We start from the raw sequence: 24,070 nt of genomic DNA on the forward strand, positions 1-24,070 counted from the left end.
CTCCAATTTAAATTCTCAAATTTGTTCATTTGTTAAAGGAATTTGTTAAAGGAATAATTTTTAAATTATACCAGGAATAAAAAGGGAAGCATCAAACATACAAGAATCATTCCTACACCCACCAAACCATTCTTAACTGGAAGCCTATTCCCTCATCTCTGCCCTTGTTTTGCTTTCCTGGAAAACCTTGTGATCCCAGAGTCTCTCAGAGAGACGTACTGGCATTACTGGAAGGTTTGCTCTCTCAGAGAGCCAGGGGGGTTTACAACACTTGCTCCTCTGCATCTTTATCCTTTAACCAGCTTTCCCCCAGAACAGCGCTGTAGGAGAAGTTTGGAATTACTACAAATGGATCAGGTTCCCATTTTTTCCTCACTCTTTTCCAACTACTTCAATATTCTTGGCATTAACCTCAAATGAGCCCTGGAAAACATCAATCAGAGGAGCATCTTGAAAAGAGAAAACCACATCCAACAGCAGCCAAAAAAATCCCATTCCAATTCTTACCTGGTCTCCAAGTGCTCCTGCCAAGAGCCCCTAACAGCCATTCCCATTCCATGAAGGTGAGGAGGCACTTTTGGACGTGTTCTTTGCTGTGGGATGGGACGACAGAATGAATCCAGAGGGTCTTTGTGTCCCTTCCATGATTCCATGGTATGATCATCATCTATCCCACCCCAACCCCCCACTCTAGGACCCCCGCTGGAGGAGGGGGCCCACCCTGACCTCCAGCCCCCGACTCCCCCCGGTGACCCCCAGTGTGATGTGTGGAAAGCCGGAGCCCCGGCGCTGTTTTGTACTGCACGGGGGACCCCGCCGAGCGGGCCCGGCCCGTGTGGGGCCCCAGCGAGGGCAGGGGCGCCGGGCTCCGGCCCTCTGGGCTTTATTACTCCAGCGCCCCGAGCCCCGGCGGCTGCGGGGGAAAGAGGGAAAGGGGAGGGGAAAGGGAAGGCTAGTTGGGGGGGAAGATGGTGGACAAAGGAGGGGTAGAGGGAGAACAGAGGGGGGTCAGGGACAGGTGAAGAAGGAGGGGTGTGGGTGGACCCGGGATGTGCAGGGTAACAGAGAAAAGGGGTGCAGAAGGCTGGCGAGGTGGGAGAAGAAAAGAGGGGTGGGAGAGAGGAAGAAACTGGGGGGGTAGGAAAGAGGTGATAAGCGGGGGAAGAAGGAGGAGAAGGGCAGGAGAAAGGGGGAGGAAAGAGGGGGAAGCGGGGGCCTCACCCGGGCCACGACCGGGGAGCCCGGCCCGGCCGCAGCCTCCCGAGCTCTGAGGGAGCAAATGGCGGCGGGGGCGATTTCGGGGGGCTTAAATCACCTCGGCCCCGCCCTGCGGCAGCCGCCCTGGACCCCCGCGCACCTGTGCGGACCCCGCCCCGCGCACCTGAGCCGGGCCCGGCCCCGCCCCTGAAGCCGCCCCCGGCCCCGCTCGGCCCCGCCCGGGACCGCACCCAGAGCCCCGGCCCCCGCCCGGCCCCGGGCCCGCCCTGCCCGGCACACGGGGGCGGCTTCCATCGCTCGGGCCCCGCCCCTCTCTCCCGGGCCGGACCCGCCCCGCGCACCGGGGCCGCACCGGGGCCGCACCGGGGCCGCACCGGGGGCCGCACCGGGGCCGCCCCGGGGCCGCTCCCGGGACCGGGACCGGGAGAAGTCGCTCCGGGACGGGCGCTGGGGCTGAGTCCGCGGCTGCCGCTCCTGCTCCGGCTGCGGCCCCCGCCGCGGCCCGGAACCCCCAAACCCCACCCGGTCCTCGCAGCGCCAGCGCAATTTTTTTTGAATTTTTTTGTCCAGCGTAGGCAGGGAATTCTGATGGAGAAACCCCAAAGCTAAAGGATATGGGGTCTGTGGGGGGGAGGGGGGTGGGTGGGAGATGGTGTGGGTCGGGTCTGGCTTGAATTAAAAACGCATTGGGAAAAATAAATCTGTGGAACAACTAATTTCCTCTTCCAGACTGGCTTCTGTGTGACCGGCTGGGATTCCAACTGCTCCCATGGGATTTGCAACCTGTGGGGCTCTAATGAGCTGAACATAATGGGAAAACTCTGGATCGGGCAGTGTCCCAAAGGTCTGGCAGTACCCAGCATTCCTGGATGGAATTTGGGGATCCCAGCACAGCCCCTCTGTAGTGTCCCTGTGGACCTGGCACTGCCTGCCATCCCTGACCAGGGCTTGGGGGTTCCAGCCCAGCCCCCCCAGCACATCCTGCTGCTTCCTCAAGTCCTCTTTAACCAGGATAATTTTTTGGGGTGGGGGCACCCAAATCCATCAGAATTGACTTTAACCAATTTGGGGGGAATCTTCCCTCTCCCTTCCTTACTGAATTCCCGCTGCCAAAATGCAGCCTGAGGCTCAGCTCCCCATTTCCTCAATCTCTCCAAGGAATTGCACTTGGATTTCCTAATCCAGCAGGGCAGCAATGCTGTTCTCCTCACTGTATATCTTAATTGCAGTAATTGCTTAAGAAATAATTGAAAGAAATTAAAATAATGAAGGGAAAATAAAGAAGAGCTGCCAGCTCCAACCAAGGAGTGCTCAAGCCCCTTCTCAATGATTTGCTTTAATTAACCAATGTAAATGAACCAATTAAAACCACATTGACATGGTTTTATTCTTTTTAATCAGGTTCTAGAGGAAATATTGCAGAATAGTGTCGTGGTTTAGCACAGAAAAAAAAAACCCAAACCCAACAAATAGAAAAGAACCTTTTTAACCCCAAAACTCTTCTAGGAGATCCACAGGGCTGGGCTGCACTGCACCCCCAAACCGAGGAGAACTGGGAGCAAAGACAAACCCAGACAGAGTCCCAGGAGATTAGTGCAGTTTCTGCCAGCCAAAACAATCCTCGGTCTGAACAGACACCTGTGAATCCCAGGAACCTGGGATGTCATCAATATCCTTAGGGACCTTGTTATTAAAAGCAGATTTCCATGGAGAATTAACGAAATACAGAAAATTAAATGGAAATGTAAAGGAACAGCTCTCCCAAGCCAGTAGGTTGCAGCATCCAAAAGAAAATGAACAGAAGATTATGGATTGGGACCATCAGCAATCCCAAATCCCTCATGTGGAACACCACTCTGCTTTGGTTTATCAATCACCACTTCTCTTAGTGGACAAGCCCTTCAGCTTTGCTTCCAATTCACCGATTTCCCAGCTGTGGACACTGAGATTCTACTGCACCGTGTCCACGGCGGGTTCCAGGAAAACATGCAGGGTATGCTCCTCTGGGAATGCTGCCCAGGAAGCACACTGACCTCATCTGTGCCTGCAGCCCAGAGGGAATCTCTTCCCAACAGCTCCAGCTGTGCTCGGTGTGTCCTGATGGTTTCCACGCTGACACACCACAGCTTCGTCCGCCTGCTGCCTTAGGAAGTATCCCTAAGGTGACACCAAGAAAGGACTCTCTTATGAACACAGAGTCTTGGGATGCAGGGGAAGAAAAGGAGCTTTCAGTCTTTAGCATCTCCCACCCTGTCGACACTGACAGCAAACACGGCTTCAGCCTCGGCCAGACACGGAGAGCCAGAGGTTTTACAGATCCTGGTCTTATCTCGGCTCTTCCACAGGTACAATCTGACAGGGAGAGGGAAGGAACAGGTCAGGATGGACAGCCTGCTCCCAGAAAATCATCCTAATCCATAAAAGATTAAACAGAGCTGTACGAACTGCCCGGGACGTTCATTTCCCTGCAGACTGAGGGCTCGGAGTGGCGCTGAGCTGAAGCACAGGCTGGGCCTGCCATGGACAGACTATGGAAGCCCAAGAAGTAAAAGCTACTCGGCCAATTCCATAAAACATTCCAAAACCAGCCTCCTGGGATATGACCATCTCTTGTCTCACCTGGTGGTGGAAGCATGAGCGATGATCTCCCCTTCAACGGGTTTTTGGGATCTGCAGCGACACGTTAGCTGCCTGCTGTTATTGGGAATGTGATCAATAACAGAGATATTTCTCGTAAAGAAAACTGGATGAGCAAAAAGTGATGTTGTTTCCTCACAACTTCCCTTAACTCACAGAATCTGAAGGCCTTTGTGATGCCTGTGACTCATGAAGCTCATGACGGACCTAGAAGGGATATATGGCCTATATATGGCCTTGTATCTCCCTAAGAAATCTGTTACTTTTACACCTGAACAGTTAGCATACTTATCCTACTATAAAATGCATAACACATGCATAAAGATGTATAAATCCAAGCAGAACCCAAGTATAATATGATGTCTTACATTTTTCAGCTATTCCATTAAGGCTTCTCCCAGAAGTGTTTATCTCAACTTACACAAATCAAGGGGAAACCCAACACTCCAATCTCTGTCCTTCATTACAGCAACCTCTCTGTGCAAAAAGAGCACAGGAATACAATTCCTATCCAAGTATTACTACTGGGCCATTTCTGCAGCCTCAGTCCTTATAGCTCAAAATTTGTTCCTTTCAATTCGATGGCAAACTGCTGTTACTGTTGATTGGATAAAATATCTATTTATAAAAAGGAAAGACCATAATTTGCTTAAAACCTGTGTGATGGAGTTGCTCCTGTTTCTTTAAAATTCCATTTACTGCTGAGGTCAGCTTTATTTTCATGAAGACTCAGCAATCAACTCATGAAAAAATAAATTGCACCAACTAGAATAAAATCGAATTGACTTTTTTTTTGGAAGGAAAAGGAATCCCTTTTAGAGCTAAGGCTGCTCAATATCCAAGGGGAATCAGGTTAAAACAGATCTTTTGTTTCTGACCATTTATCATTTGGAAGTTTATAAATGCTAGATCATTCTGCTATCCTACATACAAAGAGAAAGGTCTCCAATTCTCTTCCATCCCCTCAAAACTAAACCAACAAGTATCCTCTGCACTCTGGCAAGCCATGTGCCAAAAGCATTTTTCTCTCAGAAGCAAAAAAACCCAAAAGGATGCATTTGCTGTCAGTTATGCCAATGAGACTTGATGAAATCCATGAGGTTATTCAGTTCTAAATGGGAACAGAATTTGAGCAGAAATTAATTTCCAGACACCTGGGAATTTTTCAGTCTGTTTCTGTTACTTCCTGCAGGTAAAATGTCTGTATTTACTTGATTTTTCCAATTCCCTGCTTGCACCTGCTGGTTTCAATTCAGCTTTAGAGTTTCCCCTGGCAGCTGAGAGGGGATTTGGCTTCTTTTCCTTGTAGAGGCCAAAATGAAGGTGAAACAGGCACATGCCAGGTCTGTGTTACATCAGGAGAGGGTGCTCCAAGCTGGAAAGCCGTGAGGATCCTCTCCCTTGGCAACTGTGCGACTCCCACCTGTAAAACCTCAAATCCACACTTACCACGGCCACACCGAAACTGCTCTTTCTCCCCCTGCAGATTTGTTAGCCAGCAGTTTATAGCTCTGCACCACAAGTATTAAAAAAGTATCATTCTAAGCTGATACAGAAATAAAAACCAGCTTGACTGGGGATGGGGTGAAAGAGATTTCTTAAATCTACCTTCAGAGTTGAACTTCCAAAAGCACTTGAATGTCTTTGGAGTGTAAGGATGAGATTTTCAAGGTGCTTTGATATTTATTTGCCATCAAAAACCACTTAAGCCGATCCAATTTTCTAAAAGCATTTCTAGCCATACATTTTTCTTTCTTATGCAGATGTTTATAAATGAACATGATTGTTGTACAATGATGCAAAAAGTCTGTCACCCGTCCCAGCCTCAGCAGACAAACCAACCCAAACAGATGGAGTGCAAGCTCACATGGACTTGAACTTAAGAGGTTAAATTTTCTTCTTGTTCCTTACATATTTTTCTTCATTTCTTTCCAAAAAGAGAGGAATCAAGAACACAGGATCTGGAGGCTTTAACAGGCAATAGCTGGAAACAGCTGAGCTCTGCCTGCTGCCAAGTTTTATTAGTTCTCCTCACAGCAACAACCACTTCCACAGACACAGTATTTACCAAACATCATCTCCGTTGAAATTAAACACCCATAACGCTGAAAACCACCAAATACTGTGGCTGTGTGCACTGAAGACCTGGGAGAAAACAAAGACTGGTTTGATGGGACCAGTCCCATTCCAACAGCATGGGAAGCACACTGGTGAGGGGAAGGAAAGCACCACAAGCTGAGCACAGATGGCAGCTGCAGGGAGCTCATAAATCAGTGTGCCAGCAGAAACCCAGAGTACACAGCAGCAGAGGGAAGGCAGACAGACAGCAGAGCACTGACAGGAATGGACCACACACGGCACAGCCACCAAGGAAACCGAGCAGAGGAGAAGCACTCCAGCCTCTCCCCCATCAGCAGCATCAGCACAGGGGGCAGGCAGGCTCGGCCTTGCTGGTGGCCAGAGGGTTGGCAGTGAGCAGCTGCTGGAGACTTCTCAGAGTCCTGTGGGAAATGCTTCCTGGAGATACCCCAAAGCTGCTGGAAGGACTCTGTTTACACGGCAAACACAGGGCGTGCTCCCCGCCCTCCGTTATCGCACTGTAATTCCCGGGCAAACAGCTTTGCTGCAGGAAATAGGGAAGCTTCCCAGGTCCTGGGCTTGATCTTCGGCACAAACACAGCTCCTGAAGTCCAGGCAGCCAGGGCAGCATTCCTCAGAGACAGGAGAGCAGGACTGAGCATGGGAGCACTGGGACAGGTATGGCCCAAGAGGATAAAAGCCTCTTCTGCCTGACAGCAGATAGACAGCTAAAGTACTGCACAATTAGTGGGTTTATGACATAGAAAATTGATGACAAAGTCCTTCAGTAAAGAACATGTGATCAGTCCTTGTTTAGCAGTGACAAAGGAAACAGCGGGTCCTGAGTGTGGAACCTCCTGGCTGGCAGGACAAGGACCTGGTGGCACATTCCAGCTGCTTGTGCTGGGAGCACAGGGCGGAGCTGAGCCCTGAAGTCAGCTCCTGCATAGTCACAGGAGCACCTGCAGGCTCAGAGGGACTTGCTGACACCCAGCTGCAGCACCCTAAAGGGAAGAGCCAAACAACGCTGGACTGTGCAGCTCAGCTGCTCCTGGTGAGCTGGGCTCGCTGCTGCCAGGCCAGGTCAGTGGCACCTGCAGCCAGTTTGGGAAAGGTGATGTCAAGGGGCCCAGGGGGCACAGGCAGGAAGGTGGAAAGATGAAACGCTTCACCCTGAAAATCCTAAGTGATAGTCCAAGGTCTCACGAAAGGGTTAAATTAGCTGTAATCTCTTCAGGCCTTATTTGCTGCATTCAGACAAGCAGGACAGACAACCTCACCCTTCTGCATTCCAGTTTTTCCCCTGAGCAGAAAGATGGGCTTCATGTCAGCAAAGAAGCTGAGATTGTCCCCTTTTTGGGGGTATGTTCCCAATTTCCATTATATCTCAGAATCATCTGTCCCTGCACCGGTGTGAGACGTGTTGACTGTCACCTCTGCTGCAGCGGGTGATGAGCTCTCTGAGGCAAAGGACACTCCCAGCCCCCAGTGGTGACCACCTGTGTCAGAACCTTCTTCCTCCTCCTCCTCATTCTTCTGCAGATCTTGGTCACTCTCATCACCACCATCATCATCTGCTGCATTGTTCTCAATCACTTCAACCCTCTCTCCAGCCTCGGGGTCCACATCAGTCTTAAACCACACAGCTTTGTAGCCATCATCTGCCATGTGCCTGTCTGTCTTGAGGATTGACTTCACTTCTTTCTCCTGTCCAGCCTCTTCTTCCTTTTCTTCCTCTTTCTCTTCCTGGTCAAAGATGACAGTGGAAGCTATGGAGCCTTTTGGGAGACTCTCCATTTCCTCTGCACTGGAGGAGGGCAAGGAAAGTGCTGGCTGCTCTGGCACAGGAGTCTCTGCCTGGACACTGCTGGTTTCTGACGTCTCACACTGCTTGGTGCTCACATCTGGCTGTTCATCTTCCTGGTAATATTTGTTCTGGTGACCCCCAGAGATCTCCTTGGAGAGCTGCAGGAGGAGAGACATACTGTGATTGTAGTGACAGGAAAAGAGATGGGGGGCAGGAGGGGAGGGGCGGCTCCAGTGACTGAGCTCCTGCTCAGGAAAGTTCAGCTTGGTTTGCAGTTAGACCTATTTGAAGCCAGGGAAGATGCAGATCCCTGGAACAGACATTTTTTATTGGCTCCATTTCTGGAGTTTTCTCAGATAAGCGGGCTTGTTCTCCAGGAGGGCTGAGCACCAGCACCACACATTGATCCGTACGCTCCCCACTCTGCAATGGGATTTCCCTCCCTCAGGGTGAAGGACTTTTGTTACCCACCTGAGCTATGTGCTCTGGACTTACATCCAGGCTCCTGGCAGGCCCAGCCGATGGCACAGACCAACATCTGCTCAGATGAATTACACCCTAAACTTCCCAGTGACTGATCTGCCAGGGACCTGAGAGGTCCAAAATTAAATAGCTCAGGTGCAGACGAGTGTCTGAGCCCAGGCTTTGGGATCAGGTATGAAGGGACTCTCCTCTCCTTTGACTATGGAGGATGAACAGTGGTTTATACCACAGACAGATGTTTTTCAGAGACCACCCCTGATGTGTACCACATTCATCCCAGCTTTTGTGCTCCGTGGAGCTGTGGTGCTCTCTTTGCCATCATCCACCATTTAGGTCCAGCCTCAGGGGCACAAAGAACAGCAGCAAACAGCACCAAAGTGATGCCACCTCTGCAAACTTCATCTCGGGAGTGATTCACCACCTTCATACAAACGTGTAGTACTTGGACAGCCCATCCATACTTTAAACCCTCCTCAGATCCCACTTTCTAACTCTTAGAAGTTCAGGTACAAGCAAGGCACTTACCTTTTTCTTCACCATGTATTTGACAGGTTTTCCATAGCATCTACTGGATTTCCATACCAGCACTCCAAGGAAGACTAAGGCAACTAACAGCAGTGCTGCTAACGTGCCCCCTAAGATAGCCATGTCCTGAGCAGAGTACATCTTGTCAGAGGGGGTTACAGCTGTGAGGAGAACAAACCAGTGTTACAAAGCCTAAAACTGGCAGGCAGCATTTTCCAACACAACCCTTCACTGGGGGAGAAGCTCCGACCGATGTTTGAAGGGCAAGGAAGCATCCTGTGCTGCAGAATGTGACAGTGATATATCTGATACCACAGAAAACCTTCTTTTTTTGCTGTTCTAAAAGCAGAGGACTTCTTTTTTATTGCACAGAAGAGTGCCATTTCCAATAAATTCCATGAAATGGAAATAGCAGCGATTTACAGGACAGTGACTTTTACCCTGTGATTTAACTAAGTTAATAAATACCCGACTGCATCAGGCAAGCAGATGCTACATGGAGTAAAGCTATTTAGGTCTTTGACTTTCCCACTTCACCCTCATACAGCAGAATGCAAAAATGAGGTTTGTTTGTCCATCTGTGTGTGAAAATGCAAAGCTTCCTTTCATCTGGAACATCCCCTCCAATACAGATGAGCACATCAAAATAAGAAACAAAAAAGCAGAAGAGGAAATAGGAAAAGCATTAGAAAGTCCCAGGACAAGGAAAGCTTTCCTTCCCTTTTTGTAGCTGTAACAATATTGTCCAGCCTGCTCAGGGGCAGCTTCTGCTTCCAGCCACTGGTCAGTGTCAGGTATTTGTACAGAGGTTGACACCAGAGTGGGAAGACAGTACCATTCTCAGCTTTGCTTGGTGGTGGTGGGATTCTTTAAGTTTTCCAGCCTCGTTTTGTAGTGTAAGTGACTCTCATTAATGATTAATGAAACAAGGTTTTTTTCTCCTGCTGCCCTGTTCATGATAATGAAATGGGAGTATTCCCTCCTTCAGTTTATCATTAACACCTTGGAGAGGATTTAGGAGCTCAGCGAATTTTTGCTGCTTAATCCTGTCTCCTGGGGAGCCAGAGCCCACAGAGAGTCACAGAGCTGTGTAATTCTGCACATTCAACAGCACCATTGCTTTGTGTAGCTTGGGCAGCAAGGGCAACATTTCAAAATTGTCCCAAAGTGTTGGTACATGCTAGGAGCATTTTCAGCTCTGTGTGCTGACACCAGGACTAGTTTTATGCTGAGCTGGGCTGTCCCCTTAAATGGAGTTTAGGTGGTTTTTAGCTGTGAAGTGACACTACCTTTAGGGAATCTGAATTTACACCCAGGAGCCCACTTGTTTTTCCCACCCCATGAGGGTGGTGATAAGAGGGTGAAGCGATGGAATCACTTCAATCACACATCATTGTGTAGAATCCAGTGGAGCCTGGGCATTGTCTGCCTATCCTGAGATGATATTGGTTCATCTTAATCCAAAGCATTAGAAGCTTCATGAACTTCCAACCCAATTTCTTTATAAGACCAATTTAAGAGTCGTTTCTCAGCAGCGTGGAAGTGTGAGCTATTTTTACACTGACAAGGTTAAACAGTAGCTGGAGGGGTACATAGGAAGCCTCATGTCTATCTTATTACTCATGGGCTGTTTCTCCTGTAAGACCATAAAATCCTGGTGTAAAAGAGCCTGACCTGACCTGAGCAGAAAATGCCTTGGCTCATAGGCAAGCCTGGCTTTGGGGTGTGCCAGCTGCCCTCTGCTCTGCCTAAGACAGGCAAGAACCTTGCAGTTTTCTCTGTGCTTGGCTAAAAAGGAGCAATGATGTACTGAGGTCTCCTTTGCCATGATAAGACATCCTGGGTTATTTCCCAGCATGAACCAACCCCAGACTTGGCTTTGGAACAACAAGAAGACACTACAACACACAGCACCACTTAAAGTCTCAGGAGGCTCCTTGAGGCGTGTGGTGACTGTGCTGTGAGGATATTGTTGGGGTGTTTTCTCTCTTAAAGCCACCACGGAACCTCCTATAGGTACGGCGCTGGCCTCAGCCCAGGCCCACAGACTTCAGCAGGTGACCCATCATGGCCAGTTTGCCTCAGAAGTAGAAAAGACTCCCCAGTCAACTCCACAGAGCAGAAAACAGGGACTCCCCCCAGCCTACCTGTGGCAAGGATGACCTCCACGACAATTATGGTGCTTGCCTCCTGCAGGCTCAACACATCTTTTCCAACAGCCTATGGGAAGAGGGGAGAGAAATGGCTCAGGGACTTCGAGATCTCCAGCTCACTCTCAAAGTCTGTGGGGGGCCCTTGGAGGACAAAGTACCTTGTCCCTGTCCTCACCACAGCCCTTCGCTGCAGCGGTACAGCCTGGTCACAGGGGAACAAGAGCTCTGAAGATTCCCTGCCCTGGGAATGGATGAGCTGAGCCACGTCCCTGCTGTGTGTTCAGCTCCCAGCACAGTGCAGAGCACAGGTTCTGAGGCAGCGTGGGGCAGGAGCAGCAGGTGTTGGTACCTCGCTGTGCCCTGCCCGTGGAGCTCCGGCAGTGCTGTGGGCACGCTGGCTCAGGCAGCTCCACAGGGCTCGGCACTGTGCCAGGCAAGCCTCGGGCAGCACGTGGGCAAAGGGAACATCCAGCTTCTTACAAGTCTAAAGTTATTGACTGCTTTCTTTGACCCAAGCAAAAAGAGGATTTGAATTCCTCCTTCTTTTCCACGCCCCTGCCAAAATACCCAGGAAAGCTGCCCTACCTGGATGGTCATGGTTCCTGGGGACTCCAGCACCCTGTTGGTCAGGATGAGCCCATCCCTCGTTGCGGTGAAATCGGTGCTGTTTTTGAGATAGTACTCGATGTTGGGGTTGACTTTCTGAAAAGCCAGAGAGTGGGTGATCAAACCACACTGTGCTTTACGTGCATCTTCCCAACAACCCCTTGGCAGGACTTGTCCAAAACACCTGAGGTATGAGCGGGTGTGGAGAGCAATAAATAAACCTGGGCTGAGCAGGTGAGAAAGGCTGAACTCAGCTGTGTTCACCCTGTTGCTCAGAGGTCAAGAATGTATCACAAAAACATTTTAAAAATCCCAAGTCTTAACCCAGCTTGTGTTGGTAGCTTTAGTACTTGTCCAAGCAAAACACACCTATGCAAGTGATCTGTGTGGGATTGGCTTTGGAAGAGGGGAGTCCAGCAGCTTCTCCCCATTACATCACACCATAAGAGGTTCTGATCTCTGTGGAATTTCCAAGGGAATATAACACAGAACACTAGAGGACAGCGTGTGTTTGCCTCTCCCCATCGCCCCTCCCTTGTGTTTCCCAAACCTGCTTTAAGCCTGAAGCAGTGAGACAGAACACAGAGCACTTCCAATTTCTTACATCAGGGAAATCGTTATCCATTGCTGTTATCACCAGAGGGGTGGAAGGATCCCCAGCTTGGTAGACGAAGCTTCTCTGGGGCAGCCCAACAAACACCGTCCCGTTGTAGACCCCCTTCTCGAAGTAGGGTGGATAATCACTTTTATTGATGACCTTGATCTCTACAGTGGCTACAGAGTATTTCCTTATGTTGCTGATCTGGGTGGCCTGGAGGGAAAAAGAGAGAGATGCCAGACTTCTCCTGCCCCTGATGAGACGTGAAAGGACAGGCTCCATCCCAAGCCCGTTGCAATTCCCAACTCAGCAGAATGTCCCCAGGGTTAATTCCTTTGCTGTCACCACCCACACCTGAGGGGAAACTCTCAACTGCTGCAGGAGCTTTGCATGTGGGTTGGTGTAAGACACAGGTCAAACACTGGGCCCTTCAAAAGAAGGGGAGTAACCGAGTTATTGCTGAGGTCATTGACTCCCATTGAACCCAGGCTGCTGCTCCCTAGAAATCCAGCTGTGCTGGGGGGCTGGCCGTAATGTCATAACTTACCATCACTTGCAACAGAAAGGAATCTGGGGAAGTCACTATCTTGTTCATGGTTAGATTCCCTGTGTCTGCACCCACTGAGAACACTTCGTCTTTATTCCCTAGAGAAAATGCAAAGACCGTTCACCATCAGATTCTTCCGTGAAGTGACCTGGAGCTCACAGACTCATTCTTCCACGTCTCAGTGAAAATACCCTCAAAGTATTTCCCTTGGGTAAATACCATTTACCCAAAAAAAAAAAGCTGTTTTCCTTGCCTGCCTGGCTGCTCCAGAGGCTGGGAATGCTGGCCAGAGATGCAGAGGGACACATTAGAGGTGTGTGAACCCAATTAAATGAGGTAGGACAACAAAGCTTTGCATTTCCAATGCCTAGGCCCACATATTGTCAGTCTAAGGTACGATAAATGCCCAGAGCTTCTGGTGCAGTTTGAGGACAGAAAATCTCCATCCAGTTCCCACTTAGCTCTGGGAACGCTTATTTCTCTCTACTGACTATAAGGGGAGCCTAGAGACAAGCCTTGTATTTATGTACAGGTAGAAAGCAGATTCCTACATCTGTGTGAGAATCCTAAAGGCACCTATGTAGGATACATGTTGTAACATAAGCAGAATTTTTAGTTCTCTTCCTCACCCTGAGACACCGTGGGCTCTCTTTTGACAAGGATCTGAGTCATTGACTGTGGGGAGGGAGGCCACGCTCCTTCCAAATGCCAGTGGAATTTCAGGTTCTTTAATACATTTGATATCAGGAGGATATTCACAGCTGAGCTGCCATGAGGCATAATAGGTAAAAGGAGAGGAACACTCCACTTGGCCAATATGATCTTTGCCTTGATCCTTTTGGAATCAAGACTGAAACAGGGCAGATGAGGTAGTGGCAATGTGCTGGGGAATAAAAACATAATTCTGGGCAATGAATGGAAACGAGGCTGATAATGTGGGAATTTTAGGTTCGGCTCAAAGACTGCATGAAAGTAGCATGACCAGGTTGACAAAATCACTTCTAAAAGCTTAAAGATAAAACACGTCTCATCTCGCAAAAAAGCCAAAGTCTTTTTGAAACAGATTTCATTGAGATCAGTTTGTGAGACTGTAAATCTTTTTTTTTCTTCCTCTCTGTACAGTCTGTTTCTTCTACTTAATCCACAATGTTCTGTGGATCTAGTTATGTTTCTGTAACAGAAACAGAGGGGCAAATCCCAGGCCCTCCCTCAAGTGCTCTCGGCAGGTACCAGAGGAGACATGAGCCATGTCCCTTGCGGAAGGTGACGAGGTCTACTCACCCCCAACAATACTGTACATGATCTTGTCATTGATGGTGTAGTCAGGGTCAACAGCATAGAGGGGTCCTGGCTCCAGGAGGAGCGGGTCTGTCTGCAACAGCAAGGCAAACAATCACACACCACAAGCCAGCACCAGATCAGCAACTGGAGCTCTCCCATCCCAGCGTGGATCCAGTGGCTCTGCCTGGGCAGAACGGGATTAGCTGCTGAGAGGGGTCTGTGACAGGGCGGAGGTGAGACAGCCTGGAGCTGGTGTTCCAGCTCCTGCCTCTCCTGCGATGTGCTGTAGGAGCTGAGAGAAGCAGTGCTGCTCGGGGTGGGGGCGTGATGAAGGCTCCCTGTTCTGCTGAACCATCTGCATTACAGCTGGAGACCGGCATGAGCCATGGAAATTATTCAGTGCTTCCCACTGGGAACAGCACCAGGGGCACTGTCTGAGCCCTCCTGCTCACCGACATCTCGGAGATGTTGACCCTGCCGGAGTAGGGGCTGCTGATGCAGACGCTGGTGTCATTGTGGACATGGTTGCAGGGCAGGAACCAGGGTGCCCGGGTGTCACTCTGCTTGATGACGATGGTTATTGTCGCAGTGGCCGTGTTGGCGTGGTCGGGGCTGGTCACAGGCCTGTCCTGCCCGCAAGGCAAAGCACACCGGTGAGACACAAGTTTCACTGCCTAAACAAGGGCTCATCTGCCAAAAGCAGTGGCCTGGCGCCCTTTAGCCATTGTCACTCCATTCTGTTTAATTAGCAATCTGTGTGGGGGTAGCTAAAGCAGTGGCTTATCTTGTTCTGCTGACAAAGGTGGGCTGACTGCAGGTCTGTCACTGGAATGATGGAAAGCCTGCTTCAAATGCACACCCCCCCCTCCTGCTATCCCAGAGATCTCCCATCCAGACTCACCCTTCAGGTAAGAGGGACCAGGCAAACGAGGCGTTCTGTTCTTCCCAAACCACTTACCCTCGCATACAGGAGCAACGTTGTTGAATTAAATTTGTCATAGTCCAATGCTTTTTGTAAATAAATTTCTGGGTTATTAACTCCTCTTATGGCAAAATAACCGTCTGTGTCCTGGCAAGGGAAAAGGAAAAATCCTATAGCAGACTCCATCACAGGCACATTCCAAATCCTGCTCATTGCTGTGTTTGTCATCCCAACAGGACCTTTAATCCTGGGGACCTGGATGAGGGGCAGTGTGGGAATGCCTGAACTACTTAATCTTTGGTACTGCACACTGCAGAAAGGTTTGTTCTTGTGAATTTCCTCTCCCAGACCCCCAGTTTTTCCTGCCCACCTGCTCGGCAGCTTCTGGATGAAGTCAATCACCTCATTTATTTCCTACATTTAGCCAGTTGCCAACAATCCTTGATTTTGGGTCCCTAACAGCCAAGCAATCTCACTTCCATGCACGAAAAAGGTCCAGGATGTCTCAGCCTTTGAGAGCTGGCAGGATCACCCACCATAGCCTAACACAGCTGGACTTTGAAAGAAACTGTAAAGCCAAGTTGAAGTATCATGCGCTGCATTTCACTCTATAACCTTCCTCACCTTGGTTCTCTTTTAATCTTATGCCTCTGAATTTCTAAATCCCTCTGGATTTACACCAATGTGAATGCAAAGTCTGACTCTAGAGCTGAAAAACTGGTGGTTTCTGTTCACAGACACTTAAATTCCCTGGGGATGTAGAGATAACACAGGCACTGTCTGCTCTTGCCACAATGCTTTTCAAAAATGCAAACATACATTTGGTTCTTCTCTTGAATTTCCTTTTGATTTTCGTTTACAGCCAGCCCTTGCACTCTAGGCTGGCATTAGTTTAACTGTGTGCACAATCCATTTCCTGTGCTGCTGTTGCCAGTTAGGGCAAGGACTCCTTTCCCCGTCAGACTCAGCACAGTTCTGAGCTCCCTGAGGTACAAAGGTCTCCTGTTATGTTTACAGATTATGCCAACAAGACTTCCCTGAGTCATATGGCTCTGAATATCCTAGATGAAAATTTAATCTATACAGTGCATTAAAAGTGTGAGCAAAAAAAGAATTCTATACCTGCAGCATTGATGGCTCTGTTCTGCTGACCAAATAAATGTTTGGGTTTTGTAAAAGATGAGAGAGCTAAATGCAGTGACCTTCTCCTGAAAGCTAGGGTACTTCTGAATCCAGCTTCTCCAGAGCGACTGTTTGTCCCCAGAGATGCTCACCTGCACTGTGGTAGTGAGTTCATAGTAGATGGTGTCCAGGTCAGCATCAGTAGCACTTAATTCTTCACGGGTTACAATGGTTGTGTCCACTTTTGTATCCTGAAAAAACATGTTGTTGTGGCTATTGTCTGTGTGAAATGGATTGAAGTCCTCTCCCTGCTGACCCTTCCTCAGTCCCACAGCACTCAGTGAGGCAGTGCCCTCTTCCCTTCCAAAAACCCCTTACCTCTGGAACGTCCCTGGCGAGGTTTGGCTGTGCAAACACAGGGCTGTTGTCGTTCTCGTTCAGAATGGTGACCAGGATTTCCAAGGAATCACTCTGCAGAATGGGCAAATCAAAGAATCAAACCCAAAAATAGACTGTTGGGGCTGATCCTGCTTTGCAGAGTGACCAGAGGGGATGGTGTAAGGATGGGGGCTGGATGTGGCTGGGGTTTGCAGACAGCCCACATCCTGGGGTGGGATTGTGGGCTTGCTCCCACCTCCCCTCCACCGGCAGAGCCTTGGCGCTCTCTGTGACTATGAGAGCAGCGTGTCTGTCCACAAGGAGAAGGACATCTGCCCATCCCAGCATGGGGATTAGGAAGAGCAGAGGGAAGCAGGTGTATCCCAGGGCTCAGCACTGGGAGAGCACTCACCTGGCCAGCAGGGTCCTTGCAGATCAGGTACACCAGCAGTGCGGGGTCTTCCTGCGTGAAAAACAAACCCACCCACTGTAGGAACAGCCCAGGAGTGCAAACTCTGGCTAAAGCAAATGAGCCAAATTCATACTGTGCTGATTCAGAAATGCTGCTGGGCTTTATCGTATTTTCAGGTGTATCTAGCTTTTCCTTTCTTTCCTTAATGCTTGGATCTTGTTTATGATGACATCAAAGCAGCCCCATCTTCCAGGCTCTCTCCCTGCAATTCCTGTAAGATGTTGGCAGAGCTCATCTGCCATTCTCTGTCACCTCAGGTGAATTCAAACAGATTTCTTTTAAATTTGAATAAATCAGAAACATTCTATGGCAGCAAGTACAGTGGCACCTGCGGGGTGTTAACTCTGGCTGTTGCTCTTTGCTCAAGTAAATGTGGGTTTTTACATTGAAAGGGAACTTAAGGATGCCTGTGGCTGAAACAGAGCACTCCAGGGAGCTAAAATAATTTAGCAGCAACCTAAGTGAACACAATGACCTTTTATACCACCTTTCTGCTTCACACAAGATGACAGAATCCCAGAATGATTTGGGTTGGAAAGGACCTTAAAGCTCATCTCATTCCAACCCCCTGCTGTGGGCAGGGACACCTTCCACTATCCCAGGTTGCACCAAGCCCTGTCCAGCCTGGCCTTGGACACTTCCAGGGATGGGGCAGCCACAGCTGCTCTGGGCACCCTGTGCCAGGGCCTGCCCACCCTCACAGGGAAGGATTTCTTCCTGATATCCCACCTAACCCTGCTCTCTGGCAGTTTGAAGTCACTCCCCCTTATCCTGTCATTCCAGGCCCTTATAAATGGTCTCTCTCCATCTTTTTTTGTAGGCTCCCAATCTCACACAACTGACATAAAACTTATTTCCTTTAGAAACAGGTTAAGAATCACTGGAAGACTACAGGTTAAAACTCATTGCATCCCAGCATTATCCATCCCAACCTTACAGCCTGCCAGTTAAAGGCTTACCTCATAGTCCACACACTTTGTCAGCCGCAGCTCGGAGCCCTCAATGGTGAAGAATTGGCCATCGGGGAAATTGGGATCAATTGTTAGGGTGAACCCTGGCTCCACGTGGATGGTGGTCACCACGTAAGGACATGCATTTTCAGGAACGCTTGGTTTGCTGTTACTGACAGAACATCCTGGAAAAACACACAAGTAAGGTGCAAAATTGCCCAAGGATTCACATTGTGAAGGAGTTGGGTGAGAGCTGTGGTCACAAGTTGTGGAGCGAAGCTGTCTCGGAGCCTAGCAACCTCTCACCTGTAACAGGGCCACCCCCTCCCAGGGGAGACTTTCCTCGGAGACAAGGACCTCGTGAAAGAGCTTACCTGGTTCCTGTGCCGAAACCTGTGCCAAGAGGGGCAGCAGGAGGAGCGCAGACAGGAGGAGCCAGTGAGGAATAGCCATGGTGAGCTGCCAGCTGCTGAAAAATCCCCTTTTCCAACTAAGCTGATCTTCTCCGTGTTCTGCCCTGTGCCCTTGTCTGAGTTCACCACTTTATGGCATCGAAAAACACCGGCTGGCTGTGGATTGCCGTGGTTCAACCTTTGCCTCTTTGCCCCATTGGATGACTTATTGAAGGATTTACCAGTCATGGAACACGATGACGCATAAATCCTTGCCGGGTCTTTCCTAAACCCTAAACTCTCTGCAGAAACAAGGATATCTTTGAAGCAGTTCAGAGCTCACAGTTGAGCCCCTGCCCAGCTGAGCATGAAGGACAAGGGCTGGTACTTCAGAAGCTGCCTGTGTACTCCAGCCCCTCCCACTGGGAAGGGGGCAAATTTGGTTTCTGATGTGCCAGAGATGGGGCCTGTATCCCACAAGTGGATCCCAGCAGTGACAAGGCTCAGCTGCAGCCCAGGGAACGCCCAGCAACTCTGTAGGGAAAACATATCTCCTTCTACCAGTGGCTGCTCCTCGCAGAGATGCTTCCCAGAATCTCCCTCCAGGAGATTCCACACCTGGAAATCTTCAACTATTTGAATCTCAGCAGCTTCCTGAAGTTTTCAGGGGACCTCTGCTCTCACTGATCTTTTCAGGTTCTTTCTGATTTCAGGATGCTGCACCTCAGCCAAGTGGTTATTAGAGGCTTAATGAAATCCAGGTTGTCAACACTCCTTCCAAAACTATTCCAAAAGGAAACTTTCCTAGCAGAGACTTCCTATGGACCAAAATGAACAACTGCCAAGGTTTGTTCAGCTCCTCAGTAAGGGAATGGTGCTTAGGTGAGCATTTGAGTGGGAACGGCTCCTTTTGCAGGTGCCAGGTCCATCACAGATGGTGAAAACTGCTGGAGCAGCTTGGGCTGGGCAGGACTGCATTCAGCACAGGATCGCAGGTGAAGATCCTTATTTTAGAATTGCTCTCCAAAATCCATTGGTTTTACAGGAAAGCTGGAGTGGCTGTTCCATCAAAGGGGGGCAATCTGCCTATGTGGCACGGGGACAGCACATAAAACTCATTAAGTGGTGGGAACAAATGATTCCTTGTGGAGCTTTGTCTTTAGTGGCTCTGACAAAGCCGGGCCATCAGCTCCAGGGGCAGAATGGAGCAGAAACAAAGTTTACAGGGAGCATCTCTGTTGTGTAGCTCTCAGAACATTTCTTTGCCATAAAACCTAACATCTGGCTCTGTTCTTGCTACATGGAGCCCTGATTCTGACCTCTGTGCACAGCTGGACTGTAGGCACTCCCCACTCCCAGCCACGTGTCCCACCATGCCTCATGTAGGGGAATCCTGGCACAATGCTGATCCCCAGCATTTCTAATGATCCAAGGCCTCGTAATGGAACCACCCTTATTCCCAAAGAGCAGCCAAGGCACAGGCACAGCTAACCATCTTTATTTGGGATCAGCAGCAGGCAGCCAGATGCCAGCACAGAGTGGAAGGGATGTGCTTTACCCAGGCTCCATCTACTGACAGCAGTTCACACCCACGTACATTTAACTTCGGATAATCTCAGAGGTTTCATCGGCTTTTGACTGCTTTCCAGGATTATTTTTATTTATTTGCCTATCTCAAGAGTTTTTCCTAAGCAAGAGCTTCCCTGTTTATTTTCAAGGCCATACATGTGCAAAGCTGTCTCCTTGGCTGTTTCTTGCCCTTCACCTTCACTCAGAACCATCTGTTTCTTCCTTCGTGTCTGCAACCAGCTGCTTAGCGAAAGGGCAAACGTACTGGCTGGTAATGGCAGCAGCCTCCCTGGCATCTCTGGCCGAGCAGCTGTGGGAAGGGAAAAATGAAGGATAGTTCATTATTCCCAGGAGCATGGACTGCAGGAAGTGTGACAAGGCCACCTTGTGACATTCAGAGATGACTCCAAGGAGCAGGTGTATGATAGAGGGATCGTGGCTGCCTGCTGCCAGGCACTCCACAAATGCACAGTGGTGTTTCACCCCCACTGTGGACACAAGAGGTACTAAGGGCCAGGTTATTCCTCCTAATTATAGTGATTTAAGAGTTAGATGTCTAAGGGAAAGTTGTTGGGCACTGGAAAAGACAATACCCAGGTGTGGGACGACCCATCCTGAGGTGTGTGTTTGAATCAGCAGCTGAATCCAGACAGGGTAGCAAAGGCTTTCTTTCAATTTTAACCATCAGATCACATTTCCTAATGGGACGAATAATTGCTTCAATCTAGAATGACAACTCTTAGGAAATGATTAGGAAAAGATATTATTTTGCTTCCCTGGGTTTTACTATTTTTAACAACTGACTTTTCTATGGCCGCTCATGAAAGTCCTCTTTTGGCTCCAGCATTGTGGGGCTCAGGGCCACAGAGGTGACCAATCTCTCCCACCTACCTGGTGTTCAGAAAGCTCTGGTACAACCAGAGAAAGCAGAGTTCCTCAGGGTTGTTTACTCCCTCTCCCCCCTGCACATCTGTGTTGACCGGGCCAGGAGAGCTGGTTTAGATAAAGAAAATTAAAAATAATTAAAACCTCCAAAACACCAATAGTGTAACCATAACCACTTCAGAGCAGCATTTGCACCTTGTGTTGTATCTGCTGCTGTGCTCGCAGACGTGGCCTCGGCGGGGGCTGCTGGCCCAGTGTGGCAGTGAGAGCCACGCCTGGGGACCGGGACACCTGAGGTTTCCTCTCACCTGCGCTTGCGACCCATGAGGTTCTGGATGAACTTCTGAACCTGGGCGTTGCCTCTCATCTTGCTGTACTCGCTGGTGAACAGCCCATCCGAGTGCCTCTGGGACCTGTGTGGGGACAACACGGGACAGTGGCTGCTCCTCCCAGCCACGGCACAGCCATGCCTCTCCTCCCACCTCTACGGGCCCTGTACCCCTGCCCTTCTCCTCCTCATCTTGGGCCGCCGGCGCCGGGGAGGCTCTGCAGCTGGGGAGCTCAGCGCCACGGGCAGCCCCTCAGTGCAGCATGTCCCGCTGGAGACTTCCCTGCCCCAGGAGGGTGGATGTGGCTGCTCCTCACCTTTCCTTGAGGCCCACCAGGTTCTTGACCAGCTGCCGCACGTAGGCGTTGCCGTTCATCTTGCTGAGCTCGCTGTGGAAGAGCCCGTCTGCGTGGCGCTCCGACCTGCCCGGTGGAACAGCGAACGGGGGTCAGAAGGTATGGCTTAGAACCGCCCAAGAAAAGGCATTAAACACTCCTGCCTCAAGACAAGAGAGTCCCAAACGCACACGGGCAAAGTTCCACAAAACAAGGGAAAACCTTACAGGAGTTTAAAATGTATCTTTGTTAAACATCACACAGGAAAACGACCTGCCCTTGATTTGACTGATGTAATCACCTTGCCACAGGGATGTGGGAATGTGGGGTTATTGCTGACTCAGCACGAAAGAGTAGGGCGAGAGGCTGGAGCGGTAACAAACGAACACCCAGAGACACAAAGCTGAGGAGCACTTAGATAAGGGCTTAGATAAGTCACCTTGCAGGTGACTCCCTTGGTGAACTTACAGGGTTGGCTATTTCCGGTCATGTTTTCATGGGACCAGGCTACTGGAAACAGAAACTTTCACCTCTCTCAGGCTGTGTAAGTGCACAGCAGAAAAACAGACTCAAAAGTGTCTTTGTTTTGGGGTCACAAATCTTCTCCTGAATTAAGTCAAATTAATGTTCCCATTCTTAAGCAAGAAAAAACATTTCCAGTATTTGGATTCATTTAACTCAATCTGTTTAGGGAAGAAGAAGATCCACAAGCAAGCAGATGCAAGTTCAGGAAGGCAGCTAAAAGGCTGGGTTTACAGCTAGCAGGCTCTTTGAACAAAAACCGTGGAGAAAAGGGAGGCAGAGTCCCAAGAATTGCTTACCTCTCCCAGGATGGCAAAGATGCTGAGAAGTGGGACAGGACAATCATGGGAATAATTACTTGCCACAGAGTTGTCATCATGGAAACCATGTTCTCTCCTGAAATAAAGCACAAGGTTTTGTGAGCAGCAGGACAAATGACGTTGGTGTGTGCCTGGTGCAGTTCATGTGCCCCACAGAGACAGGGCTGTGGAAACACCACCACTGTAATTAAATGAGGCAGGAATTTCTGCCAGCAGAGATAAACACCTGGAGATATCTGCAAGGGGCTTTCAGACAAAAAAAATTACGTGTGCTAAATAAAATTCATCCGCACACAGAGGAAGGGAAGGGCTCATATGTGTGCTCATATCTACCTATCCTCCAGTCCTTCAAGAAGGAAAATCGAAATAACACACATTTGCAGTCGCAGCAGACCCTCCTATTTTGTTCTCTTACTGAAATAAAAAGAAAAGTACATTTCATTTATCACAAGCCATTGCGTGTTTTCCCCCTTTATTCCCAGGTTGTTTCCCCCTTTATTTCCAGGTGCTCACCCTTCCTCAAGGATCACGCAGCAGCTCTACCTGTAATTTATAATACACTACTTTATTTTTTGCCTTCCTCCTGCAAAAAAGCAAACCTTCATCGCTGTCCTGCAAACTCTCAGACGGCGCTTGCTAACCCCAAATCAAAGTCCTCCCCCTTGGCTTTTACTTTATTCTGAAGCTAAACAGTACAAAGAACATGACAGGACTGTCACAGAATTCTGAACACTTTCTAGCCACCCTTCTGGGACTGTTTGCTGCTCTGGAGGTGCTGCAAGATGAGAAGAGGCACAAGGAGAAAGAACAAGAGCGGGAATTTATACAGAAATTTGTTCACTGTAAACCACAGGGCAAATATTTAAGGGGGCTGCAGAGCAAACAGATGAGAGGATGAAGGAGTCATAAGCTTCATCTCACACACACTTCGAGCTTTAGTGTTGTGTTACCCCTGCCTGATCCAGCTTTGAGGGGACAGAATAGTAAAACAAGAAGGACATTTCAAAGACCAGACTCTTTCTGGAGTTCAAACAAGGCAGACTCCACAGTCCTGGGATGCAGGAGGAGCTGAAAACAGCCACCAAAACCAGAGCATCCTTGGCCAAGGGGAATCTGGATCCTGAGCCTGTCCTTCCATCTGCCCAACAGCTGTCACACACTGCCTTGACCCCAGGATCTCACCTCAGCATTTGGCCTCCCCTGGGCTGGCATTTCTCTGGGAGCACCACATTTAAGAGACCATTTTAAAGCCCATCCCTGGCTCCAGAGTTTCCCCTCTCTTCATAACCTTTCTAGATGCTAATCTGGTGATCAACTTCTCTTTTCTCTTTCTGGACATAATTTTGTCTCCCCTGGGTAGACCATATTTGCTTGCTGAAGTTCCCAGAAGCAGTGATGGCTGTTGGGGAACTTCTCCTGCCTATCAATAATGATTGCATTGTTTTTTAAATTAGTCAGACCACAAGGAGCGGGTAGATCCCCAGTGTCATCAAAGAAGGGCTGTTTAACCTTCTTAAGATACTTCCAAGCTTTTCATTTCCTCCCCATTGATGCTGGTTTTCGATGACCGCAAACTCTTTGGCCAGCTGGGACCTTCAGCTGAAAGAACTACGCCCCAAGCCAGCCTGGGAGCCCTGAGGAGGGAAATCCAATCCCCATATTCCAGCCCTGCGGCTCAGAACATGGATGGCCTCGTGGCAGTGGCTCAGTGAGGCATCACGGAGGTCTGAAATCCACCCCCACAAAGTGAAAGGGGGGAAGGCAGCACGTGCAGCCCCCCTACCCCAGCTGGGACTCACCAGCCCTGGTCGCTCCTGGCTCGCAGCTGATGCTCCACTGCCTGCTCCTCTCGGGGACCCCTATAAATCTGCAGCCTTATCAGCAGCAATTATTTGGATAAAGATATGGATATGAGCAATCATGATTAACAGCAAATAATGC

The 24,070-nt window shown here is 49.4% G+C and overlaps 1 protein-coding gene across 1 annotated transcript; it reads right to left on the reverse strand.

Moving 5' to 3' along the window:
* Positions 1-5,817: 5,817 nt before the first annotated feature.
* On the reverse strand, positions 5,818-18,253 carry CDHR5 (cadherin related family member 5). The gene is made up of 14 exons (XM_039553466.1): positions 18,153-18,253; positions 17,788-17,963; positions 16,769-16,819; positions 16,357-16,449; positions 16,131-16,229; positions 14,893-15,003; positions 14,387-14,563; positions 13,935-14,025; positions 12,654-12,751; positions 12,113-12,319; positions 11,488-11,604; positions 10,897-10,969; positions 8,750-8,910; positions 5,818-7,899 (listed from the first exon to the last, which is right to left on the reverse strand). Exons 1-14 carry the CDS (start codon positions 18,229-18,231, stop codon positions 7,315-7,317), a joined length of 2,118 nt encoding a protein of 705 aa, XP_039409400.1. The 5' UTR covers positions 18,232-18,253; the 3' UTR covers positions 5,818-7,314.
* Positions 18,254-24,070: the final 5,817 nt, after the last annotated feature.

Source organism: Corvus cornix, chromosome 5 (genome assembly GCF_000738735.6).
Source record: "Corvus cornix cornix isolate S_Up_H32 chromosome 5, ASM73873v5, whole genome shotgun sequence".
NCBI lineage: Eukaryota > Metazoa > Chordata > Aves > Passeriformes > Corvidae > Corvus > Corvus cornix.